This window comes from Sinohyriopsis cumingii, chromosome 12 (genome assembly GCF_028554795.1).
Source record: "Sinohyriopsis cumingii isolate HCF-2022 chromosome 12, ASM2855479v2, whole genome shotgun sequence".
In the NCBI taxonomy this organism is placed as follows: Eukaryota; Metazoa; Mollusca; class Bivalvia; order Unionida; family Unionidae; genus Sinohyriopsis; species Sinohyriopsis cumingii.
In genome coordinates this window covers 83,546,519-83,574,314 of record NC_142972.1, presented here as the reverse complement: position 1 = coordinate 83,574,314, position 27,796 = coordinate 83,546,519, and the positions used below count along the sequence as shown (strand labels likewise).

Genomic DNA, 27,796 nt, shown 5'->3' with positions numbered 1-27,796 from the left:
TTTTTAACCTTCTTAGGTGGGCTGAATTTTTGGAGGTCGTGGAATTTATTTACCTTACATCAGGGTGTATTCACATCAGGGTGTATTCACATCTACAGAAAACACCACTGCACAGTTAATCTTTTATAAAACTGCAAAAGGAAAATATTTTCAAAATATTCATGACTAATAATTGGTACCTACCATTCCAGGGTAATCTTTGGTTGCAAGATGATAACTAAGACACCAATAGTGATAGTTGACACACTGAACTGTCTAAATGTGGCCAAGGAATCTGACTGAATGTGGAGAGAGCAAATGACCAGGACACACACACCACAGGTTATCACACAAAGACCTGGAATGAACAAAGAAACTAAATAAATTTTAGATGCAAGGAAGTTGAAATAAATGTTACAAATATGATACATGAAAAAAGTATGCAGCAGTATTATATCTAGGGTACTGTAAGATTTTTGCATTTATATAAGAACATCGTCATTCTGGTGATAGAGTATTTTACACTAATAATTTTGCCTTCATTTGGTATTCATCTAAATGTATTTACAGTAATAATTAAAAAACAATCTAGTATATTCAAATGACAATCATTCTATTATGCACAGAATGCCAACTGAGTTGGATATTAATATCAGAAATTTTGTTTATATCCAAAAGTATGATCCAAGTTTGCAGTTGTGTTGATGACATCATACATAATTGGAGAGGAATTGGTTATTAAAATATTTATTTGAAATTTACTAAAATGCTCACTGCCATCTGGATTAATACTACTTTGAATTTTTGTGAACTCATTCAAAGACTATGGGCTACATCATTGTGATTCAAGACTATCAGAACTGATTCAAAACATTCTATAGTATTAGACTTGTGACTGGACTTTCAGGATTATTTTGAATTTTCGCTTTTTATTGCAGAGAAATCATTTGCTTCTTGATTTTACTTAAACTGTTGGTTCGCTCCTTTCTGTTATATATTTTAAAACCTAGAGTTGTAACAACTAAAACTTAGGACAAAGGGAGAGACCTGAACTAAAGACAATGCACACTGAAGCTTAATTCCACTGCTGTAATAAAGATTACATTTAGGTTTAATGGTGTTCTTAAAGACAGCTATCAAAACAATCCTCTCATCAGTTAGGGATTAGGTACTAAAACAAAACTAATGATGGCAAACAAAGCTTTTAGAAACCAAGCCTATATATTTTCCATATACACCACTCTCTCAATAACTTGCCCCCTGATAAATCGCGAACACGCTTATAACACGGGGTCAGGCATGGATCCCATTTGTTTAAGCCTGAAAATACCCCAAAACTGATCCATGTTTGTTAAACTTGAAGAAAATTGCTATCAAAATTGTAACTGAAACACATATATATCACTTGTTTTATGGTCGAAAATGGTAGATACACCTGGAAATTTTAATCAGCATTATGAAATTATCAACTTTTAATAAGAAGTCATTTAATCTGTTTCATTTTCTTTCCAAATGACATTCTTAGACAACCATAATTAAAGATATTCAAGGAAACGAAAATGTCACTTACACCTAGTGTAGGCAGTACATTAATATTTAAATGCCAATTAAATAATTTTTATCAAGTAAAATTTGTGTTTTAGTTCTATCTTTTAGTTCCTCTTAAGTGTAATTATCATACATGCAATGTGTATTTCAATGTAAAATGTGTCAATCTGCCATAATAGCTGTGTCTGCAAGCATTTCTCTGAGAACCTAATTATGTGCCGACCGTGTTTTGATAACTGACTTTTGGAAGTATTTGTTGTCTTGTTGCACTGAATTAAAAGCTGGCCTATTCTCACATTAATTACGTCTTTTGAATCAAATAAAGGAGGTGTAATAAAAGAAAAGTTAAAAGGCATGTAAATCATGCACACATAAAATCTAGCAGAACCAGTCGTATGGTTAGGTGAACTCACTTCAGTTGATGAATCGAACACTGTTATAAATGTTATTGTGCATGTAACATAATTAAACTACTTTGAAATAACTGACAATTCATAACGGTGATCAAAGATGGCAAGGCAACCAACTGAAACAATTACTTCGTAAAATAAAGAGCATGGTTTCAGAAATATGGACCATTGTGGGAAAATGAGTTTCAGAGAATTCCAAAACTGGCACTTGGAGATATCTTCAAGAATGATACGAAGTTTCACTATTACTGCCAATGAAATCATGACATCAATATTGTAATAAATAACTAATACATAAATTGAGTTCTGATGTAGACAATTGTCTCCGGAAATAAATGTTGCCAGTGTTTAAAAAAAAAATGGAATCTTGTTGTTTGGTGGTGAATAAACAGTTAGTCTAGTTCCCTGCTACACTGACTCCCTTCTGGGTACTATACTATTAAATACCCCTCTGGGAACCAGACTAATCAATAAAACAAAAAAGCAGTGACATAATAGACAGATGTTTTTATGTGCAGGTGATGGTTGTTGAAACCAGTTGGATCAATGTTAATGATCTTTCAAAAAGTACGTTATTTAACAATTATTATCGACTTATCGACGTTATTTTAAAATGAGGATTCAGTCATTAAACAGCTCAGTTCCTTACACACACACACGTGGATTTTAGGAAGGTCCCTTGGTAACTTGCACCCTCACTTATAGTGCAGTCTATGTTTGTGGACCCCGTTGTGCAAGAGTTATCAAGGGAGAGGTGTATAAACAGTTCTGTTGAAATTGAATCTAAGATGATCACAATGTTGTTGACAGTCATCAAATAGTGGGAATTGAGACAAAATATCCTGCCATTTTGGGTATGCCTGATTCTAAGGAAGCCTCTGTTTTGTTGAATAGATTATAATGCCATATGAATTCATTATGTGACTCTCTACTCCTTAGTGTAATCAAAAGTTGGTAGCACTATTTGATGTTTTCAAAGCATAATGGTGAGACAAACTTGTGTCCAAAGAAAAATCATCAAAATCATGGATTTATCTGTCAAGAAATTCTACAAGGACAAACTCAAATTACAGTCATGAGTGATATTTGGGTCAGGTGATCGCTCATTTCAAAGAATATGAGGGCAGAAAAGACGTCCTTTTAAAATGGGTTTCATTTTCAACCTGAAAATGTCAACCTGGAAGCAAAGTCAAACAAAGTGGTATATCTTCACACATGATAAAGTGTCACTTCAAACACACATAATTAAAATGAGTTTGGAAAAATAAGGTCTGATCTGTTGGCCAATTATTCATCAGATGGCTATATATATATATATATATATATATATATATATATATATATATATATATATATATATATATATATATATATATATATATCTATATATGTGTGTGTGTGTGTGTGTGAAGAGTTATTGCCCTTTGTCTATATATCTATAACTAGAAAAGACAAATTTTTGTATTTGGGAGGGCAGGATTTGTGAGGTAGGAGGGCTCATATTCCTAACATTAATGTAATCGGGGCACATATTCGAAAGAGAAGTCAGGACCGATCTGATAATTGTTTATTCATCAACTGGGTATATATGTAAGAAACACATTTAGTAATAACAAAACTCATTTAGTAATAACAAAACTCATTTAGTAATAACAAACACATTTAGTAATAACAAAACTCATTTAGTAATAACAAACACATTTAGTAATAACAAAGTGCTTTTATAAGCTGTCTGGTCAATGGAATAGTGGACAGTACTTCAACAGTTATCAGCAGAATAAAATAGTGCAATGAAAGCAATTTTCATTCATGAAAACACAAGTGTTCAAATCAGACAGGTTAAATGCATTATTAAACATTGTCTAACTGTAGACAATACTATGATTTTGTGATCTATGCATGGATAAACAGTGACAAATGTTATTCACTGATATATGTACTTAAAAAAAGGTGCAAACTGTGATTTTATTTTTCTTGAACTTTAACGCTGTAACATTTCTTAGATATTTCCAAATTTTGCTGACTTGCATACATTTGTTGTCAGTAATCATTTTTATAGATGGACATAATATGAACTTTAAGTTGTTGTTGTTGTTGTGGAGTTTAGCACCATTTTTCAGCACACAATAGGCTATACATGGTGGCCAGTAATAATGATGGAGGAAGAACCAAGGAAAACCCTTGAAAGAACCACTGACCCATGAGAAGCTACTGGCAGGCTTTCTCACATACCCACACTGGCTGAATCCGAGACTCGAACCCCCGCAGACAGAGGTGAGATGGCAGTGATCCGTAAAGGGGCCCCTGAAGTTTAAGTAAAGATGGACACACACTGTAATTGATTTTGTATTGATTACTAGAACATAAGATAGCCATTACAGAAGTACAGAACTTTCAAGTTCGTCAAATTCTGCATGAGAGTTAAACTGCAATTAATAAATACCATCATTATGCACTATAAAACAAATGAGTGGTGCTTACAAATCAAATGTGTCAGGGGAAAAGGGAGGGGAAAGGGGAAGGGGGAATGCTTTTAGAATATGAGCTCGATTCATACTTTAAATTCATGGTCACATTTACCCAAGAAAAACCCACTATCAGAAATGAAAGGAAAATAATCCATCACACACACTGGTGAGGAACAGGTAATTCCTATCTCTAAGATCCAAATGTATGGGCAGGATCTCCCAAAACCAGCACATATAATGGATTCTATTATTCTCACATTTTGTTAATACAGGCAAGACAAAAAAATTAAAAAAAGATATTAATGACATACCAATCAGATCAGCTGTAGTTGGTTCTTCCCAAAGAAAGTATACACATAGCAAATGCAAGACTGGATTGGTATTCATGATGATTGCAAGTGACATGGTAACCATATTCTGTACCACCTAAAACATAAAATGTTGACAAAAGATACAAAAGTCTGCTGATGTAGACAACATTTAAAATATTCTCAGTTTTTTTGTTACTAAACAAAGAGAGACCCAAGTGGGCCTAAGACTGCTCACCTGGCTGACATTTGCCCTTTAATAGAATTTGGCAAAACAATCTGGATCATCAGAATGCTTACTCTGGAAATTTTCTTCCAGTGTATTGCTAATGTTAAGAAAACAACTGTTTCAAGATTTATCCAGTCTTTTTTTATAACTTCATCTATATCTGCCTCAATAACAATAATTCAGTGATTTGCTGATTATCTTATACACTGCATTCAACCTCAAGTCAAAAAAGTCAAAAACTCTTATAAAATTGAATCTGATGATATCTGCATCATCTGATGATGACCAAGACTCATGCTACATCATGACAAACTGTCAAATGCTCAAATTGACAGCTGTAAAATAAACAATTTGTGATGACATGACTCTCCTCATGATGTACTTCCATGAATACATTTTTATTACTTTACATAACTCAAGTCCATCTGCAAACAACACAGACCCTGATCTGTTAATGCATGATGTGCTGACATATAAGGATCTATGATGTTTATTCTAGTGATTATTCCTTGAAACTGTAGAAACCCAAATCTACCAGCACATTATGTGATATAAGAGCTGGGTTTGCAGAGTTTCAACTTTATATATAGTATTTCTAAATAAACTTTCTAAAGCCTGTTGTTGTTGTTGTTGTAGGGTTTAACGCCATTTTTGAGCACACGATAGGCTATACATGGCAGCCAGTATTAATGGTGGAGGAAGAACCTGGGAAAACCCTGGAAAGAACCTCCGACCCATGATAAGCTCTAAAGTCTGTTAGAATGGGGATAACAGTCCTGTGTTTGAGGATTTAAGCATGCTAAAGTTACTTTTACTGTTGCAAATATATCTTACTGGCTCCACCAATGTATTGCCAGTAAAACTTAATCTGTGATAATAAAGCCACCATTAATGTCATCAAATCCTAAAACATGACTTTTATTCCAACACCAAAATTATAGGAAAAGGTAAATTTATAAAAATGTTAATGAAAACAGATTTTAAGCATTTTACCTACTAAATAAATTCCTTTTGTGACCTCCTTGCAGTGCATGACCTTAAAAATGCCTATTTGACCTTTTCTGCATGTAAATAATTATGAAGGCTTATTCACTTGTCCTTGAGAGTTAGCAAACAAAATTGTGAATATTCACCAAGAATATGACTATATAAATGCTTAATCCACACTGCATTTCTTAAACAGTTTGTTTTCAATATGGTGAAGAAGAAAAGTACATATGTTGATAAATATACATACCAGTATAGTTCACTAATATTATTTGTTCATATTTATCAAGTTCTTATCCGATATGAAAGAAGGTAGATAGCAGAGCTTATGCCCCACAGCTAGCTCTTTATTTCTTTTTCTCTCTCTAGTGCTCTGTTTGACAGAAATCTCTTTCTGAGGTCAAAGGTGAAGACCATGGCTGACATAAAGGTCATGAAGCAGAGAGCAACACATTCCCTCTCTCTTACGTCTGTTTATCTCTCTCTCTTAATACCTGTTTGAATGGAATCTCTACTCTGGCATCATAGGTCAGGACCTTAACTGATATAAAGGACATGAGGTAGAGGGCAGCACATCGGAGAAGTGACAGATTCTCGCTGATTCCCAAACTCTGATACATCAAAACCACCAGGGTCTTTGTGATGTGGAGTGACACACAACCACACATAATGTTCTGGGTAAGCTTGGTTCCTAAATACAACCTGATAATAGAAAGTACATGCACTTAGTTAAATTGTACAGATCATTGTGTTACATCTAGATTCCAGTGGCTCATCATTGCTATTGCGGTCACAGCTCAAGCAAAGCTCATGCAATATAAAAATTACACACTTTGGACAATGTGTTGTAATGAATGCTATTTAAAAAAAACAAAAGAACAATCTTTTGTTCAATGGCTTACCACTGCTACCCTCGGGGTTTGTAACACATATTTCAATCCCAATACTCTTTGCAATTATTCACAATCTGAGAGAGTGATTCACGGGTCATAACCTAAAAAAACTGTCATATATAATGGATGATCATGAAATGTTTGATATTATTATTATTATTATTAGAATTTTAGTGTATCTGACCCTTGACCCACCACACCCCATCTCCATCTTTGGAACTGCAGCAATGAATAATACCACTCTTGCATAAGGTCATCACATAAAATACCTACAAAGTTTAAGATGTGTGTCAGCTACAATGATGGACAATTATAGTCTTTTTAATGTGATTTTTCTAACTGATGTGCTGTGTTTAGCATGCATACACCAATTATATAAGCAAACGTTTTGTTTCTTATCAATTAAAGAAATTACTAGTAAGTGCATTCAAATTTTCTAAACTGTCTGGCAAGGGATGGTCTCTGACCTGGCTAGAAACAGTGCCACTGGCAACTGCAATTTCAAGAAATCAACATTTAATTGAATCTGCCCATATGAGTACTCAAGTCATTCAATTTGGTACTATCTGCATCCCTCCAAAACAGAAGTCAATCTGGACTGATACTTTGGATGGAATTAAATCTGCATTTTTCTGGTCATGAGTCCAGTGCCTTAACAGATGAGCCATTAGTTTTGCATGTTCATTACCATGTTAATTTAGCTCACAGAACCATGAAAATGTCACTGTTTAATACAGGCTAATCCTTAATACAGGTGATCTTTTAAACAGATTTAACATTATTTTTCATCAACTTAACATAAAGAGGAAGAATAGCTGAAACACTTACATGTTTGGATAAACTTTTTGATACTAATCAGTCAGTCAATTGCATAAAGGACACATGTCTCTAAGAATATTAATAAATGTGTGTTTTGAAATAAGTAAGTAACTTTATACTTGTATTTTCAACACTTTATTTCATAATGGTGAAAATGAATGTTTTGTTCTTCAGCAAGCATGAGCTACATTATACTTGACAGAAAATATATTTTTGATCATTTATATATATATATTCCTGAGTGATTCAGCTGCTTAATATTTCAACAAATTTTTAAACAAAATATATTAATTTATATGAAATTGTTTTTTTAGTTATAAAGTTTATAAATTATTAAAATAAGAAAAGAAAAACAATTCAATACAAAATATTACATCATATATCATGAATAAGAAGAGAATTTCCTGTAATTATCATTCTAAATTTCTACCATTTGTGTTTAGGTGCAAAGTGTCATACAGCTTAATGTGCAAAGTGCTATATATCGAAAGGTGCAAAGTGCTATATAGCTTAATGTACAAAAAGCTATACAGCTTTAGGTACAAAGTGCTGTACAGCTAAAGGTGCAAAGTGCTATATAGCTAAAGATGCAAAGTGCTTTACAGCTTAAGGTGCAAAGTGTTATACAGATAAAGGTGCAATGTACCATACAAATGACAGTGTAAAGTGCTATATAGCTTAATGTGCAAAGTGCTATATAACTAAAGGTACAAAGTGCTATACAGCTAAATTGCAAAGTGTTATACAGCTATAGGTGCAAAATGCTATACAGCTTAATGTAAAAAGTGCTATACAATTATAGGTGCAAAGTGCTATACAGCATAAGGTGCAAAGTACTAGACAGCTAAAGGTGCAAATTGCTATACAGCATAAAGGTGCAAAGTACTATACAATTAAAGGTGCAAAGTGCTATACAGCAGAAGGTGCAAAGTGCTAGACAGCATAAAGTGCAAAGTACTATACAATTAAAGGTGCAAAGTGCGATACAGCATAAGGTGCAAAGTACTATACAATTGAAGGTGCTAAGTGCTATACATCATAAGGTGCAAAGTACCTGACAGTATAAGGTGCAAAGTACTAGACAGCTAAAGGTGTAAAGTGCTATATAGCTTAAGGTGCAAAGTGCTATAGTACTTAAGGCACAAAGTGCTATATACATTATTTAGCATATGGAAACAAAATAATAAGTATTTATCACATTCCTTTTATGTATATGAACAAAGTATTGCAGTGAAGAACTTGGGTGGAGGATATTTCTATCTTTCATCATGAGACTTACATGTACATGATATCAAAATAGTGTTCTGATTGGCATCATGCAACTTCATATCTGACCACATGAAAATTTTATACTGTTATTGTATCATTTTAATTTGAGTAATTATATAATCTTTGTTAAAACCAAATTTCAAGGTTATACCTAATCCTGAAGTGTAAACCAAACATCATACCCTTTCTCTATGTATGTATATATATATATGGTTACATATATATATATATATGTTTCAGCCAGAATTGTGTTAGTGAATTCATATCAACTTCAACAATAAATTATTACCGAGCCATGTCAGCGAATTCACAAGTGTCAACTTCAATGATATATTATTACTCAGTCATGTCAGTAAATTCATAACAGTGTAAACTTCAACAACATATTATTATCCAGCTATGTCAGTGAATTTGTGTCAACTTAGCAATAAATTATTACTCAGTCATGTCAGTGAATTCACAACTTCAACAATAAAATATTACTCAGCCATGTCAGTGAATTCATATGTGTTAACTTCAACAATATAATATTACTCAGCCATGTCAGTGAATTCATAACAGTGCCAACTTCAACAATATATCATTATTTAGCTCTGTCGGTGAATTCACAATAATGTATACTTTAACAATACCTTGTTATTCAACCATATCAATTAATTCACATTATTGTACACTTCAAGAATCTGTTAATACTCAGTAATTTCAGTGAATTCTCGGTAGTGTAGATTGTAATAGTCTGTTATTTCTCAGCCATGTCAGTGAATTCACAATACTGTAGTTTTCAACAATCTATAATCGCTATGCCATGTCAGTGAAATTGTGTTGATTTCAACAATCAATTAATATTCCACCATGTCAGTGAATTCACAGTAATGTACACTTCAAAAATCTATTAATACTCCTCCATGTCAATGAATTCACAACAGTGCACACTTCAACAATACAAGCTAATTCACAGCAGTGTATACTTAAACAATCTAATTCACAGTAGTGTACACTTCAACAATCAATTAATATTCCACCATGTCAGTGAATTCACAGTAGTGTACACTTCAAAAATCTATTAATACTCCTCCATGTCAATGAATTCACAACAGTGCACATTCTAACAATGTAATTCACAGTAGTATACACTTCAACAACCTAATTTACTGCAGTGTACACTTCAACAATCTAATTCACAGTAGTGTATACTTCAACAATCTATTAATATTCCACCATGTCAGTGAATTAATTGTAGTGTAGACTTCAACAGTCTGGTGATACTCAGTCATGCCATTTAATTTGCAGCCATATGATTTACAGCACAGCAACACAAGTAGGTTATTTAGTGCCAAGGCAACTGGAGTAAAATACCTTTCCCAAGGACCCACCATTGTAGCTGACCCAGGCTGGTCTGATGGTGGGATTCGGACCTGCACCCTTATGGTCAGGAGTCCAGCATGCTAACCACTCAGCTACAACAGCTCCCAAACACACAATGGTGTGTACTTCAATAATATATCAATACTCAGCCATGACAGCAGTTGACCATTAACTGTTAATTTTCTCCTGGTATCCCAATTTCCTCTCTTTTCAAGATATTTCACCAATAATGCTTTTGATCAGGTATTTTTTTAAAGATAAAGATACATGTGCCACTTAGGAGACAACTGTCCAATGTTCCCAACATATAAATAACCAAACTGAAAACCTATTTTTCCAAGTAAAATATTTCAGGCTGATTGATTTCCCCATAAGAATAATACTTGTTGGCAAAGCTTAAAAATACCTCAGTTACTACTGAAGCAGAGGGTATGCTCTCAATGAATGTAACTGCTCCCGGCTGGGAGGATGTATGTGTATTATGATTGGGTAAGTATTCTCAAAGAAACATATTTTACTAGGTGGAGGGAGGTACATCCCCTTACCAAGGAGATAACATCTCTGGTCCCCTAAGGTATAGAGACAGCTTCTAGGTAACCTGACCTGACTGGAGGGGACTCCATCTGTTCGGCACGGCTTCAAAACAAATATAAAAAATCCCCCCACACACACAAATCCAGCGGAAGTCGTGAAGCCGTGTCTTAAGATATCAATCAATCTGGAAGGGTGACCTGTTAGGCTGTGGATATAGATCCTACCAGATTGAATTGGGCTGTTTGGGATGACAGATCTTGGAGATAAAAGCTAGAGAAAGTGGAATCCAATCTCCATCCCACAGCCTGAATGTTGGTTAGCAAACAGTTCTGACTGATGCTAGGTTGGTGGCAACTGCTTGAACCTCGTGAGCTGAAGTGTGTAATAAATTCATTGAGCTGTGGTTATTTCCCTATATGCTGAGCAAATAACCACCTTACTCCAGGACGTGATAGTCTGTTCTGATAGATCCTCCTGTCCTTTTATGAGAAGCAGCAAGAGATGTAATCTCCCTTGACGCAACAGCTCAGTTCTGATTAAAGTATCACCTGAAAGCCCGGACTGGGTCTTGTAGGAGGCCTTTAGTTGATGTGTCCAGATGAGATAGAGTTAGTTACCAATGGAAGGGAGATTATTCTTGAATTTGAAAGAGGATGCCATCATAAGTAAGACTGACCCATCATGTTGGAACTTGCATGTAATTCGGGTCTGCTGATAGGGCATGTATTTTGTGAATTCTGCCTGCAGTTGCTAATGCCATGAAGAAGGTGTTGTAGGAAAAGAAGCACCAGAGATGCACTTAAACTTGGTTCAGGTGTCTAGCCAGGTTAATACCCAAGATAGGTTCACTTTAGGCATTGGGTTAACTATTCTGGCAGTGTATACATAATTTCTGGGTTTGCCTGATATCCCCTCTCCCATGATGGCAAAAGGTTAAGGTGATCGTGTTGCATTAACCTTTAATCATACTCTGTGCTAACTTGCTCTCTTCAAAGAGCCAGAGGAGGAAATTAGCTATCTGCAGTATTGATGCCTGGAGAGGCAAGGTATGTTTGTCTGCGCACCATTGCATGAAAATGTGCTATTTGACTTCTTATGTTTCAGAGTGGAGGGTCATTGCACCTGAGTGATTCTCTCACAACTGGCTGCAAAAATTTGTAATATCTGAGGGCCTATCTAAAACCAACTAAGAATTTTTCAGGGTACCAGTATTAGAATCATGACTTGTATGGATGTAACAATATACCAATATACTGGCAAATTGCAATACAAAATGCCTGATAGATGATATTGTGATACCGATATAGAAATACCAGTATACCGTTATGTTTCCTCACCTACACTAGACCATCTGGAACCAACTTTGAGCAGACTACTGTCTTCCATTAGGCTTAGCATCCGTATAACACGGCAGTATATAAATATCAGTTCATGAAGAACTCAAGAACAAATAGTTCCATCTGGAATAAATTTTTGCTAAAAGGGAGTTTGGCACCAATACACTTGATAAAACAGTTGCTGTGTGTAGTATGTGCAAAACCGAAATCCAACATGCAGATGGAACGACAAAACATCTCAATTCATTTGTGTTCCACCATTACTGTGCAATGTGAGACAATCCCTGGCACAACAGATAAAAGTTCCAGTAAATTCGTCCTGAATGTTTCAGGTTGGCAACCAACTGCAAGTACACTAGCTGCACAGGCTAAATACAAATCTTCATCACAAAGAGCCACAGCTATCACTTATGACATTCCCAGTTTCATCATTCATGACTTTTGTCCTTACAATGCTGTGATTGATCAACAACATTTTGTACCAGCTAGACAATTTCTCTGAGAACATTATCCCTGATATGTATTTGAAAGTAAAGAAGACATAAATTTATGCTTGTCCCACATGTATAAAGTTGCATTTTCAACCGACAGTTGTTAGTCTCTCAGGTCAAAACCATCAAAGGATTGGAATCATTGATATTACTAATTCACTATATTATACATTCATATTTCAAAAATTAAATCATGACATCTATCAGTGTGAAAATATATGATTACACATATTTTTCACTTGTTTTTGTTCCTTGTCATGATTATACTGCAGTACATGAACATTTTAATCAGTTTTTTGACTAAATGATCTTTGTGATCAAGCAAAATAATACTGCAACTCTGCAAATTTGCGTTTCTTGCTGGTAGAAGTTTTCACTCATTGCAATGTGTGTATTGTTTGCTAAATCATTTACGTAATTATTTTATTTAGTGAGTGTTTTGGTGAAATAAAAAATGTTATTTTCTTTTTCAGGCTGTATTACATGCAAGGAAATCGCTCATTATTACAGTACAAAATTAGCAAAAGTAATGTTAGAATCATAAATGATTTCAGTGACCAATACATGTTGATATATATTGCAATACAAACATGCTGTATTGCAATATATTGCAATATTTTTTCCCAGCAATGCTCACCCCAATGATTGCAAAAAATTATGTAAATTTGTAAAACTTTCCTTAGTTTGCTGATGTTCACTGCAAAATTCCTTTTCAAATTTCAAATGTCTTTATTTCTTGACTGAAATAACTAAACACAGATGTTAACAAAATCATCAGTAAAGAAATCGAATACATCCCAGGGGGAAATGACCACCTTAATTTGTCACCTCTAATGGCATGTGGGAGGATGCATAGTGCCTATTCTACATGTTTCTTGCCCCCAAAGAATGGTTCTGAGAATTGAAGTATGTCAAATAAATATAAATGCAACTAGATCTACAGAATTTGTTCCATAATTTATGATAAATAGAGCTGAAATAACATACCTGTGTACTGTATAGGTGACAAAGACGGCAGTGATGAAGAAAAATGTATTGGGGTACAGGTCTGCATTGTGTAGTATCACCTCACATACAACAAACACTGAAAATGACCAAAACATACATTCTTTTAATTTGCATTAAAGAGATTTAAAAAAAATAATCATACCATACTGTTTACATAACTTTAAGAATCGAAATTGTTATCACAAAGAATTCCAACTTAACTTGAGCAGCAGAGAGACTGAGCCCAGCAACTATTTCGTCCTAACAGAACCCTTATCAAGAAGTATTTCATAGAAAGGTCTTATTTCACAAAATAAACCCTCTATTCAGAAAACTATGATAAATAATAATTTTCTGACTAACGAGGTTATTTCATGAAAACGCTTACTATAAAAATACTTCTTGACAATGGTTTGGTCGACGAAACAATTGAGGGCTCAGTCTCTCTGCTGCTAATCATGTAAATATTTTAGGATTTCTAGTTAAAAATTGTATCCAACCCAACTCGATACCGTGTCCGAGGATCATGTAAATTTATCGTTACAAATCTGTGTGGTTTTGCCTGAGCACGACTAAAGAAATTTTTGAATTTATTCATATCCATATCACCGCTACACCAAGTCTGATGAATATTTCTTAACGTGTGTGCGTCAATGCCGTTAAATACCGCGAGAATGTTACAGTTATCTCTGATCACTTTTGGAATTTGTGTATACCGTTGAGTTACATAAATCACATCAACGTTTTTGTGCCTGCCACGTGAAAATATCCTGGCAGGGTTTGATTGTTTGTCCAACATGATATCATCGTACACGACTAAATTATTAATACTCCCATCGATATCATTGATACTCGGTACTTCACTGATATCAGTTATAAAATCAATAACATCTTCGTGAAAATCACTTTGATTTTCCATTATCGATTTTGCACTTTCGTTAAAATCTTTTAGCACCTGATAACATCGCTGATCGTCCACAGACGGGGCTATCAAATATAATTTATCCCACTTCATCCACTTCATTATTAAATTAAGTAACAACTGTGTCTTACCCGACCCAGATGGACCTATGATAATCATTCGAATAGAATTTGGTAGCACTGAGTTATGTTTGATTGGCTCTCGTCGCTTTGATGCAGAAAAGTCAGTGATCTCCATTTGATATATCATAAAATAAATATGAATTTATATTGTGTGAAATGCCGAGCACATACCCCAACTGGGGATACAGCAACAATTACAACAAAAAATAATCGACAAGCGCTTACAGGCAAGTGTGAACGATGTGGCACAAAAAAATTTAGATTTATTAAAAAAAAAGGAGGTGATATCGCAGCCAAGTTAGGAAAATTACCAGGGGCTCCGTGGGCTAAATATCCAGGAGAAAAACATCTTCCAGGATATAATTACTGTGGTCCAGGAACCCGACTTGATATCAGACTTGATGCTCAGGATCAGCCAAAACCAGGTGAGTATCCGATAAACGCTATTGATAGCGTGTGCCATGCTCATGATGTAGCTTACCGAAGCAAGGATTTACAACAGCGCCATCTCGCGGACGTGAAATTAATTCACGCGTTAAATGCCATCCCTGATAAATCTTTCAAGGAGAGGCTAGCATCCTGGTTGATAAAAACTGCAATGAAATCTAAGCTTGTATTAGGCGCTGGTAATTAATTATAATGGAGTCGATTTATTATTCCCCAAGCGGATACTGGAGAGGTAACGCAGCAATTAGTAAACTTGCCAGTGCAGCAAAAGTTACGGCGGTTACTGCCAAAAATTGGTTATCCCGACAGGCAATATGGCAAATTTATCTACCGCGCCCTAAACAAATTCACTTTGCGCATTTCTATGTTAGTGTACCAAATGAGGTTCATCAGGCTGATATATTATTTCTGCCGCATGATACTATCCGAAGACGCACATACAAGTATGCGTTAACCATAGTTGATGTTGCCAGTAGATACAAAGATGATGAACCGTTAACAACTAAAACAGCATCTGAGGTTGCTTCTGCGTTTGAAAGAATTTATCGGTGAGGACCCGGACCACAAGGTGGTCTGCGATGGCCAAATTTATTACAAGTTGATCCTGGCAAAGAATTTCAAGGTGCAGTATCATCGTTGATGAAACAACATAACGTCACCATACGACGAGGACACACTGAAATTCACCGTGATCAGGCAATTGTTGAGCGATTCAATAGAACACTTGCTGAGCGGTTATTTGGGTATCAATAAGCGAGGGAATTTATTCAGGATACGAGATCGCGCGAATGGGTTGCAAGATTACCAGGTGTGATAACTGCGCTAAATAATGAAATAACTCGAACAACCAACATGAAACCTGCCATCGCGATCACGAAAAAAAAATATACCACTACAACGAAAGAAAGAAAAACAGCAAATACTGGGTAATGTCACAGTTAGATATTTATATGAACCAGGTGAACTTGAAGGTGGTAAACGAAGAGCGACTGATCCCATTTGGAGTGTTACCACACATAAGATATCCACCGTGACAAGATCCACTGGCAGACCAGCAATCTACAGGTTGGATTCAACTGCTCCTGAACGCGGATTCACCCGTGAGCAACTTCAGGTAATTCCCGAAGACACACAATTGCCGCCAAAATCACTGAAGTGATTTCAATGACTTAACTAGCGCTGGCACCCCGACGTCGATTACACTCAAGACAGGTCAACATGACATTATCACGTGTATGACCACGACTGTTATCTTTTCTGTCTATGGTAAATTGTCTTGAATTTTTATTCGAATACTGTCATAGCATTATACAATTACAGCTCGCACAGTGATTATTCTGTTGTTGTTTCAACGCGTTAATAAATTCAACATCAAGATCAAAATCGTGATTATTTTTTTTGTCACTCTGTTTGTAACCGGCGAGTTTTTTTCTTATTACATCATCATCACTGTTGTTTTCATTATTATCAGCGTTTGATTCATTCAAGACAATCCTTCGCAGTTGAGATATTCTTCTGACTCTGGACACAGCTAGGTAAACTAAGTTCGACCATTCAATTCGATCATCAATGATCCAGACAGTTGTATCAGAGATAGTCAGTCCTTGAGAACAATGAATGGTCATAGCGTATCCTAGCGTCCACGGGGATTTATTCATCGCTAGTGCATCCTCGACAGCATCGATGTCAACTAACACAATATCATTCAATACTAAATTCTGTTTCTCTGTCCCTGACTCAGTCAGGCGTCCTGGAATATCAACATCTATATTTTGTAACCGCGTATCAGCTGGTCTATAACATAACGGCGTTGGCAGCATTGGAAACTTTTCTTGTTGTAACTGAAATAGCTGTTGTTGAAGTGTGTCTCTGATTATCTTCATACTTGCCACTATCAAATCGTCTGGTTTCCACATGCGTAAAAAGTCACTCATCGAAGTTTCAGGAATCATCTTGCGCATAATTTCACAATGAATTTTATTCGGTTGTAGCCTGATTAATGTTTTAAATTCTTTCAGCATTGCATCAAGTGCTTGGTAATCATCAGACACTTCTTCGTAATAATCAACAAAATTCCTCAGCCAATCATGCGGAGATGCGCCGACAAACGGAGGTGGTTGACCGTGATCGCCGCACATAATCACTGCAGTATTTTTCGTTAACAGCCAATCAAGAAATGTTTTTAACGTTTCCAGCGGCACCATACATATCTCATCCCAAATTATTACATCATTGATATATTTTGTTCCCATTCGATCTGACGTCCACACACCGCCGCTATATTTGAAAAAGCTGTGACAAGTACAAGAATTGACTCCTCGCTGTTTCATCTCCCTGGCAAGCCTGTGTGTAGGTGTTAGCACAATCATATCCGATTTTTTAAATAATTCAATCGCTCGAGTTGTTTTACCAGACCCGCCCGGCCCATTCAAATAAACAGTTTTGTGTCTGGTGATTGGATCATCCTCGATTGCAACATCAGCGGATTTACAATACTCGTGCAGCGTCTCGGCCTTTATTCTCCACGAACTCCATTCATCTCCGCCGCAGAATTTCATTACATCGGTCAGTGATTCTGAATATTTCTTGTCGATGTAAAATGAATCCGTGGCAACTCTTACTGCCATACCAGTATGGTATGGGTCAGGAAATCGATTTACCATCGATAACAAATTTATAGAAACATAAGCCAGCACTGAAGATCTCAAATGTGTGTATTGAGGCGATTCTCCGTCGATATAACTTACAATTGTGCCCAACTTTTTCCCGTCGGACAAGAACACATCCTCCCTGTTACAAAATATGTCTCTGGCAACCGCGTCAGCGATTATAAAATCCAATTCAGCTTCATCGATAATCAACCGCGAGTGATGCATTTTATGATCAAATGCTGCACCCTGAGTAAATTTACCGATTATTCTTCGTCCAAGATCTTTCGCTGTACTTTCACTGTTTTTGAGTTTAATCTTGAGAATTTCAGGAGCTCCTTCGCGGATAGCATCAAGAGGAGTTTCTGGACGTGCTTGTGTCCATTCTTCGATAACTTCTTCGAGAGTTACACGTTCTGGTGTTGGTAACCAAACTGATGTCTGTGGTCGATAACATGTGATTGCTTCACTGACAGTCAACGATACCAGCATGCCGCTGTCAAGCATATATCGCAATAACACTATTGGTACCCAGCGCTTTTCGACGAAGTGTCTGCCAAACCAAACATAACAAATCGGATGAAGTCCCGTGGCGAATACAAACAAAGTCACACCAGCAAATCCTGTCAGGTCAGAGTCGGGTAAACTGCCGTTTACGGCAACTCGTGTCATCGAGTTCGTGGGGTGTCCGAATCGCTTAAAGCATTCGCAGCACTCGCCGTTCCTGAGAAAGCTTCCTGGGTAGCAAGCAATCATATCCACGGAAATCATATCCCGGTAATCATACCGGGTATTCCATAACCCGCCATGACCATACTCGACACAACTTAACTGTATATCTGAAAAAAACTGACTTCGGGTTGGTCTCCACGAATTTCTTTCTCTGGCGGCGTGAGCGGCAACACTTGGAACTGTAAAACAATTAACCAATAACTGTTCATCGCTAGCATTTCTCACATACTGTTCCGCGAGTTTTTTCATTTCCTGGTGCAACGATTCCGTTCTGTATAATTCTCTGTTTGGTCTCACAAATTGATCATAGTCGCCATCTTCAGAGCTCCTAAATAACCACACTGACACAGGGTCGGTTTTACTCAGCGCGTAAATAACCTCGTATATGTTTCCGCGATAAAATTTGACAACACGATCTCGTGGGAATATTGTAACTGCATCAGTCCAGGCATGAGAGTTATGATCAATAATTTCAATCGGTGTTCCTGATTTTTTATTATGCTTTGAACTGTATAATATTTCTCCGGTTAGTGTTTTTACTGTTATTGAACAATGTAATTTACTTGATAGCGCAGCAACATCATTTATTGTTGCCCCGGTATCCTTAACCGATTCACCCCATGATGTTATTTTTTCACGTCGCAGATCGGTTAAACCGTTTCCTCGTTTTGCGTTTTTAAAATGTTCCATTACTCGCTCAGCTACACAATTCAACACCGTCGAAGTTTTCATTGGGGTGAGTTTATTAATTTTTGTTTTTTTTACCGGATATATTCCATAAATGACTGCGGTTACAGGATACGCTCGAGCGTAATATGGTATATCAATCCCGGTCAGCATTCCTGGTTTGGAATTGCTACTTAACAGAGCGGTCTTTCCGTTAGCAAGAACAGGGTCAAGTTTGTCACGGATAATCCACTCATCGGAATCTACTTTCACGATAAATTTTATTCTGAAAAAATATTTCTTTTTACGTTGATGAAAATCAATATAATCAATAATTGTTCTTGCTCGGGCAACAGTCATTGTAGCATCGATGATGACCTCATCACCGAAGAAGAGTTCGTCAATGATATTGACCTTATTAATATCGCGGATAATTTTAAATGACGACCATACATAAGATGCGCCGTCGTCGCGGAATTCTTTTTTACCCTCGTTGATAATATTAAACAGATCAGTTAGATGCCGTCGTCGTGGATCCGGGTTTAGCCTGTCAAGATCGAATCTACTGGTGCCAACTGCGGATAATTTCGAAAATACTGTCATATTATATTTAAGACAAATATTTAAATAAGAAAATATTATATATACAATGAACAACTGCAAGTGGTTAAAGGTTGGATCTGTAACAGTCTGTGGTAAGCCCTGCAGGAAGGAATTCTGCGGTGAACATATACAAAGCATCAAACGAAGAAGCACAGGACCCATACCCTGTCTGCGATGTGGCATTGGTGTCAGGGGTAAAACACAATTATGTGCGGGGTGCGGGGGAAACGATATCGTGAACTCAAGCGATATTACAATAAAAAAAATAACGGAGATGTGCTAAAATCCGAGAGTGATTATATAACTAAGTTTTCAGACAAATTATAAATTAGACAAATATATTATTATATAAATGAATCAAGAATTTGTCCCACATCCCACAATCAAGAATTACGAAACATCACGTGAGGGAATAATTAGAAATAGCAGGTTGAAAAAAACCAGTTGGTGTTGTTAATAATTCTGGTTATCTCCAATTTGTTGCTGGAAAGAAACATTATTATAATCACAGGTTTGTGTTTGAGTGTTTCCGCGGAGAGATCAAAAAAGGTCTTGTAATTGATCACAAAGATAATAATAAACTTAATAACTCTCTTCAGAATTTGCAAGCCATTACTCCAAGTGAGAATTCTGCACGAGGTAACACTGGTAAATTTGCAAAAATTCCCAGAGCTGTAAGATCTCTCAACAAAAATACTAATAAAGAAAATATATTTCGCTCAATGAGCTTAGCTGCGAAGTATTTTGATATTGAACCGCGTTCGGTTCAACGTGTCGCAGAAAATGTTATCTAATCAACTTTTTCAAGTAAGTTTGATAGTTGGATTATATTTTATTATGTAGATAACTCTGCAGCGACTGCGTGAAAAGTCAATGATACAATTATTTCCCCGTTGTTACCAGCACGCTATAACACTTTACAGGTAACAGCAGACGATTTTCTGCACAAGAAAGTAAATAACTTCCCTTTATTTTCCCCGTGACAAGTCAAGGTGACAGTGCAAGAATGATTTTATCCTTGACAGCATCAAGAATAAACTCGTATTTATCTTTTTTTTTCACAGACAATATCACTATTTTATTACACTTGTTCGGGTTTATGGTTCATCTGTAGTTTCCACACGATCATATTTAAGAAAATACGTTTTAAACAAATCACGCTGAGCTATTTCTGAACTTTCAAGTATCAGTCAGTTTATATACAATATCGTCCCGATACCATATTGGGGTTTCGAAACCCAATGAAGTTGCACAACTTTCTCCGTTATCGCCCCGTTCCGGGGTAACCTTTTACCCCAAAACAGGGTTGATTTCAGGGGGTGGGTGTGCAACTTTGTTGGATGTAGAATTATAACCCCGCATCTGTCTGTGTTGTCTACATGTTTGTACCGTCCCTATTGTAAATATTGTAAATACAACTGTAAATACAACTGCTGTAAATATGCTTCTACTGTAAATATTGTAAATACAACTGCTGTAAATATGCTTCTACTGTATACAACTGCTGTAAATATGCTTCTACTGTAAATATTGTAAATACTATGTGTTTGTACCGTCCTTAGGATAAGTTAGAATTAAGTTATATGTTTGTACCGTCCTAGTGATTGTAAATACAATTGCTGTAAAAATAAACAGTGAGCTCTACTGTCAAAATACGGCTAAAAGAACCGATCATGAGGATGCCGAGAAGCTATGGAAAAGCTCTGTAAGACTGAGATAAAAAAAATCTGAAAAATAAAAAAATTACCTAAACACAATCTCAAGTCTGAAAGGACCTCGTGAAGACCCATAAGCCAATCAGTGGCTACTGTTTATTTTTTTTATTTTAAATATATAAAAATATATATAAATATGAATCAAGAAAATATCAATAATGTGATTGATGCTATTAAAAAATTAGAAAAACAAGGATTTAATATATTACTAAATGTTGAAACTATTCTGTCTGATTTTGAATCATTATACGAAGCTAAATGTGCAGGGCGTTATATTCTTCCTGCTCAATATCGATTCATAAAGATGATTCAAAATAATTTGTATAAATCGCTGGCCAGTGTAGCGGAGGCACAAATAAATGAATTTGTTCCACTGTCTCGTGCAATCGAAAAGATCAGGCTGGCACTGGCAGCTGAGTATGAAACAAAGAAGATAATTAATAATCGGGTCAGAAAATTGAAACACTGTATGTCCGCTGATGAAGTCAAGGATGAAAAGCCAGAGAATTTTGAAGTCAATGATAGCTTTGTCACGGATGACGAAGTCAGTCACGAAAATCCTTTAGGATTTTCAGAAGTAAATACCTCACCTTGATTGCATTTTACTTGGAAGTGAAATCCTTGACAGCGTCAAGGAAGTAAAAAAAAAGTAATATTTTTTTTTTACTGTGTAAATTATGCAACTGTCCGATTTCGTTGGTTTTCATAGCAAAATACCAGCAAAAACTGTCAGTAAGAAAATTAATATTATAGTAATATTCTGCAACTGTCCGATTTCGTTGATTTTTCGTGGAAATACCCCACAAAATTCGTGATTTTGGTCTGTTTTGTTAAATTTTTCGTGGAAATACCCTATCAAATTCACGACGCTGGTCTGTTTTGTTAAATTTTTCGTGGAAATACCCTATCAAATTTGTGACTTTGGTCTTGTTTTTTTTTTTTTTCGTGGAAATACCCCACAAAATTCACGACGCTGGTCTGTTGCAGAAAAAACAGTATAATAAATTTATTGCAACTGTCCGCGATTGTTGATTTTCACAGCAAAATACCGTTATGAATCAGCGAAATTGTCAGTGGTAAAAAAAATATATATAAAGTAAAATATTTTCAAAAGAATTTCTGGAAAAAATCCTTTAGGATTTTCACTGCAGTATTTTATCAAGATGATCCCGTGAAATGCACGAGTGAACAACATTGAGGATTTGGTCTGCGTCACAAGTAATCATCGTGATATTGTTTTCGTGGAATTGCTTCAGCTGAAAATCTGTCAGTAAAAAATCATCATTGCCGTACTTATCGATGATTATTTTAACATAACCCGGGAAATGATTTCCGTTAAATATTTTTCGGATGAATTCTTCAAGCGCGCTTTTGTTGTGTATTAAACATTTCACGTGCTGATACATTTGCTATGTTATTCGCGTTCATTTAATATAATTTATTACGACAGTGCTGTCGCTGATGGTGATGTCGCTGACAGTGCTATCATCGTCGTCGTTGTCACTGTCAATAAAATCACTGTCGGAAATGCTAGCGTTTTCAGAGACATCTTCGTCATCACTGACAACAAAATCACTGTCGTCGGAAACACCTTGTGTTTCTAGGCTAGTGTCAGAACTGTCAGAGAGATCTTCATCATCATCATCATCATACTTCTGGTAATTCGAAGATTTTTTGGACATTATTATGATATGATATTTATTAATTGAAAGTCTTAGGATTTCAAGAGCAAATTAATACTAATAATTTCATTCCTTAGGTCCAAAAGTCTACCCTGTTGGTCAGTGACTTTAAAATTCATCCTTGTCAGCGTTGGGTTCAGACACCGCAGAAATACTGGATTGATTGGCTCTTGTACAATCAAAAATCCAGGTGGTTCTTTAGGAATAAATGAATACAATATAAACCCTTGCTGGGCTTCATTTGATATTGTCGTGTCTATGTTGTAACTGCCGTCGATTGCATCACATACAAGATTGACCGCGACGACATCAGTGATATTTACTACGCCTGGAGAAATATGTCTGCCATCGCTCGCTGTGGAATTGTCATGTCTGAGGATAACAGGTTCTGGTAGTGTTCGCTTGTACTGTTCAAGTATGTCATCGAAATAATCATCGATGATATCAGTGATGTGTTTTCGTAAGATGACCGGGGAAACATATCCTGGAAATTTATAATTCGGTAGTTCAGCTTCGGTCAGCGAGTACTTATTTAGAAATATTCGTTTATCGCTGGGTTTACTGTCAATTACTACCTGAATCATTCGCTGGTTATAATATTCCATATCTGCGGCAATCTGATTTAATATCTCAATTCGTTTAATAATTTCTTCACGCGAACCTGTCACCGAGGATACATGTTCTTGGAAGCGTTGCCGTAGATGCGCCAGTTGTGCTCGGTGCGACACATTAATAATTTTAAAAAATTCAGTAATTTCGCTTGGACGAACAATAATTGTCAAACCTTCCCCTGCCCCCCGTCTTGGGTTTAAAATATTCCACTCAATATTGCTGCCATCTTTAGAGGAGGAAATCCAGATACCAACCGCCCCTACACTTTTTAGAACATCCAGTTGTGTTTTGTATAACGGTGTAATTCCATGATATGACTGCGCGTCAGTGATATAATCGGATTTTTCGGGTGCAGGTGGTGTCGGTGGTTTTGATTCAGGCCATCCTAATACTGTTCTGATTGAACTGTTATAGATATCTATGGCGTAACCCGGCGTTGAGATTTCGATGATCGTGGACAGAGCTGGCTCGTGTGCGGTTATATTGATCTTTGCTTCTTTGGTGGTTATACGCTTCATTTGACGCTGTATTTCTTTGTTGATTTCTTCTATCTGATAAGACAATGTTGGTAATGAAATGACGTTCCAATCCGGAGTACCATCGGGGTTATTTTGATATGAAAATGCAAATGAATTATTCGGCGATTGTCCGTGAAATGATGTCGACCTGATGTTGGGCCAACTGTTATATACTCGTAATTGCGACAACGCGATTTCTTTTACTGGAATTGCAGTTGGAAAATTAATATTAAACTCTGGTTGCGTCGAAGATATTATCATTGATGTTTTTACCGGAGCTGTATTCGCGGCTATCTCTTGAAGTATCTCCGTCATTATTTATCTTCATCGTTTTCAAATTAAAATTCTTTGTGCGCTCATAATCGCTGTATGCTGCTGCGATCAGCGTGAATTCGGAGTCGGATATAACTGTATCGTCAAGGCTGGATGATATCAACGAGGATAATTTCGAGTAGGTGCTGTTGGCCGCGTTGTTTAACTTTTCATATTCGTGTAATTTTGTTAGCGCGCACGAGGATATTTTTTTTCCAATTATATTAGCAACTCCTGCAATCGTCGTTGATGCTGAAATTGTGATTGTAATCGCGATTGCAGTTGTCACTGGTGTCAGCGCTGATAATAGCACCCCAGTAGATGCAACTACCGCAGATACCGAATACACTATTGTGTCTAGCACAGTTACACGCCGTTTGTATTTTTTTATCTTTGTTGCGCATTTGTCAATAGTGTTTTTTAACTCTGACTGCCATTCGCGTACCTGATCATATCTATATTGCTGAGCATCTAATGTTGTCGTTCATGCTGATTTCATTTTATTATTTTACCCTGTGACTAAATCACAGGGTGACCAATTGAGGTGTTTCAGCTACAAATTCCAAACACCAACTGTAAGATGTTGCGGTTAATTTCTTATCAGCTGCTTCCAGAATAAATATTTCTTCGGTTCCGCTATTTAATATAATAGATACAACCCCGGAATATTTATCGGTGCAATGTCTCCAGGGATATGTTGTGAAGATTTCAAATTTAGCGGCGGAAAACACAGACAGTCTATACACACCAGTAGCTGTTGCTGTGTATTTGAGTGAATTATTTTGTCGGGACCATGTTGCAAATCCTGATGATACTGTATATACGATATTGGTAAAATGTCCGGGGGTAACTCCATTAGGGACTTTAATCAAATTGGTTTTGGCAACGATCTCAGGAATACCTGCTACGATGTTTTGCTGTGTTTGTTTGATCGTGTTAATGTTATTTTCTATTATCTGGATTTGATCTGAAAAACTTCTATCTGTTTTGACTACACCTAACCGAGTATTAATCTTGTTGATGTCGTTGGTGTTATTATTAAGATTTGGTATGATTTCAGAAAGTGTCATGTCGATTTTAAATGGCGTTTTGCCAAAGAATTTTTCTATGGCATTTTTGCGAACGCTTCTAAAAGTATTTACGTGATCATCATATTCGTCCCGCAACGTGGTTAGTTTACTGTCAATGACGCTAGTGCTTGTGTGGACATTCGTGTCTACATATTGTTTGTTTGCGGCATCTTCCGACGATGTTGGATCCGCTAAAACGGTTATTTTGTTACCGTTCATACTGAGTTCACCCGTCATTGTATCACCGGTCTTTGCTACACGTTCCCCGGCGGCTTTTCGTGCATCATCTCGAAGCGCCACGATTGATATCAGTGAATCTCTGATTCTGCCGCTGTCAGTGAACGCAACGATGTTGTCCGTGGTAGCTCCAATAACCCTGCGAATTATGTCATTCCACTTAATGTTACTGGTTTTTAGTTTGCCGTGCCTGTCCTGAAAAATAACAACCTCATCTGGGTCTATCCCGGTCAGATTTAAAAGATCATCAATTTCATCTTTGGTCGCATACCTCGATAAATCAATATCTTTTTTTTCTTCCTTGGTTCTGCCTGATCTTCCGTAAATATCAACCATTATTAGTTATGGGTTTGTTTAAATTTGTGGTGTATTCATGCACGACTTTGTGAGGAGGACTCGCTGATTTTGAGATCGCATCAAGAACATTTAATACTTCACGGCTGCATATCGGAGGATCGGTTAGTGTTTGTGTTGGTAACGTTGAGTACCAAATCTTACCTGACGTGGGGATGTTTTTTGTGTATCGAAGAAACTCAACTGGCGGTGCTAGACCGTACGAATCGAAATAGATAATTCCACATGGATCGATTGCGTAAGCAACCCAGTGAGTTCCAGGACCGTTTTTATTATCGAGATTAATAATTCCTGTTTCTAGATTATTCGGTCGTGCTGGTAATTGATCTCGCATAAAGACGCCTCTGAAGTTCTTTATACGCAATTGTTTAACAGCATCAAGCAAATCAAAATTGGACATCGGAGTGAAAACACTTAGAACCTTTTTGGGTACCATGACGCCGGAGTTCCTGGGAGTCTTAGACCGGATCCCTTCTGTTTTTTTGTATCCTCGCCCTGTGGCTTTCTTTAGTGCCATTCCAGCAGCGGTTCCAACTGCACCAAGTGCTGCAGCTTTTGCGACTGCGGGAGCAGCAGCAGCTATCAGTGCTGGTATCGCGGCGAGAAGAGGAAATATACCACCGGTTTTAACCATATCTTTGACCGCGGCTGGAGAGAGATCAAGTCGAACTCCAGTCGTTGCTTGCTTCGCTTTATTGAAATGTTTTAGTTGGGTTTTAGTTAATGACAGTTTGTTTGAACCACCCGTTAGCTGATCGTGTTTTAGTGTTATTGATGTCCCACATGTGCTCGCGTTCTTCTACTGTAATTTCTTCACCTGACCCGGAGTCAGAGTGACATTAACATGACTGTATGACATTTTATTTAATACGAGATTGATCTAACTGTTACGTATCTTCGGAAAACCTATAAGTTTTCTACTGGAGCATCAACGAGTATCATTCGGCCGCCAGCACCTTCAAGCAACATTGTTTTATCGTAAAGTATGACCGCGATTGCTCTATACTCAGCTATAGCTCCTCTATTCACGGTAGCCCTGAAGTGAATATCAACGACAGACTGTCTGGTTAAATCAAGATGCTCCAGCGAGAAGTAATAGATTGGATAATGAGAGATAAAACCCAATTGTGATATTTGCAAACCAGTATCGATATTTAGATCACGTGCTAGATATTTTGTCAATCGTTGATATGCACGTGCAACATGGTTGTTTTCAAAATTTAGCATTATGTCCTCAGATGGTTCCTGATGTCCGTTTATTCTCAGAGAAACGTTGGTGACACCAAATTTGTCAAAGATCATATGCGAACGTGTTTGATTACCCACTTGTGCAATATCCTGAAGAGCAATGAAAATATGTTGCGGCGCGGAAACCCCCTGCTGTGATGCTATATGCCACGTGAATAAACCGTTAACGGTACTTTGAACACTATCTGTGGTTGTTGTGAGCCACGATAGCAGCGATTTACCACCTTGATCCATAAAAGAAAGCAGTCGTTGTTCTTCGGCAATTGCAGGAGTCATTACCGGCA

At 36.6% G+C, this 27,796-nt stretch overlaps 1 protein-coding gene across 1 annotated transcript in view; it reads right to left on the bottom strand.

Moving 5' to 3' along the window:
- The window catches only part of LOC149786872 (uncharacterized), a 91,821-nt gene that overhangs the window by 26,431 nt on the left and 37,594 nt on the right, over window positions 1-27,796 (bottom strand). The window contains exons 12-15 of the mRNA XM_089977381.1: window positions 13,625-13,721; window positions 6,424-6,631; window positions 4,717-4,831; window positions 184-337 (exon numbers count right to left, since the gene is read on the bottom strand). Of these exons, the coding sequence (XP_089833507.1) occupies window positions 184-337; window positions 4,717-4,831; window positions 6,424-6,631; window positions 13,625-13,721 (574 nt within the window). The remainder of the gene's footprint in view (window positions 1-183; window positions 338-4,716; window positions 4,832-6,423; window positions 6,632-13,624; window positions 13,722-27,796) is intronic.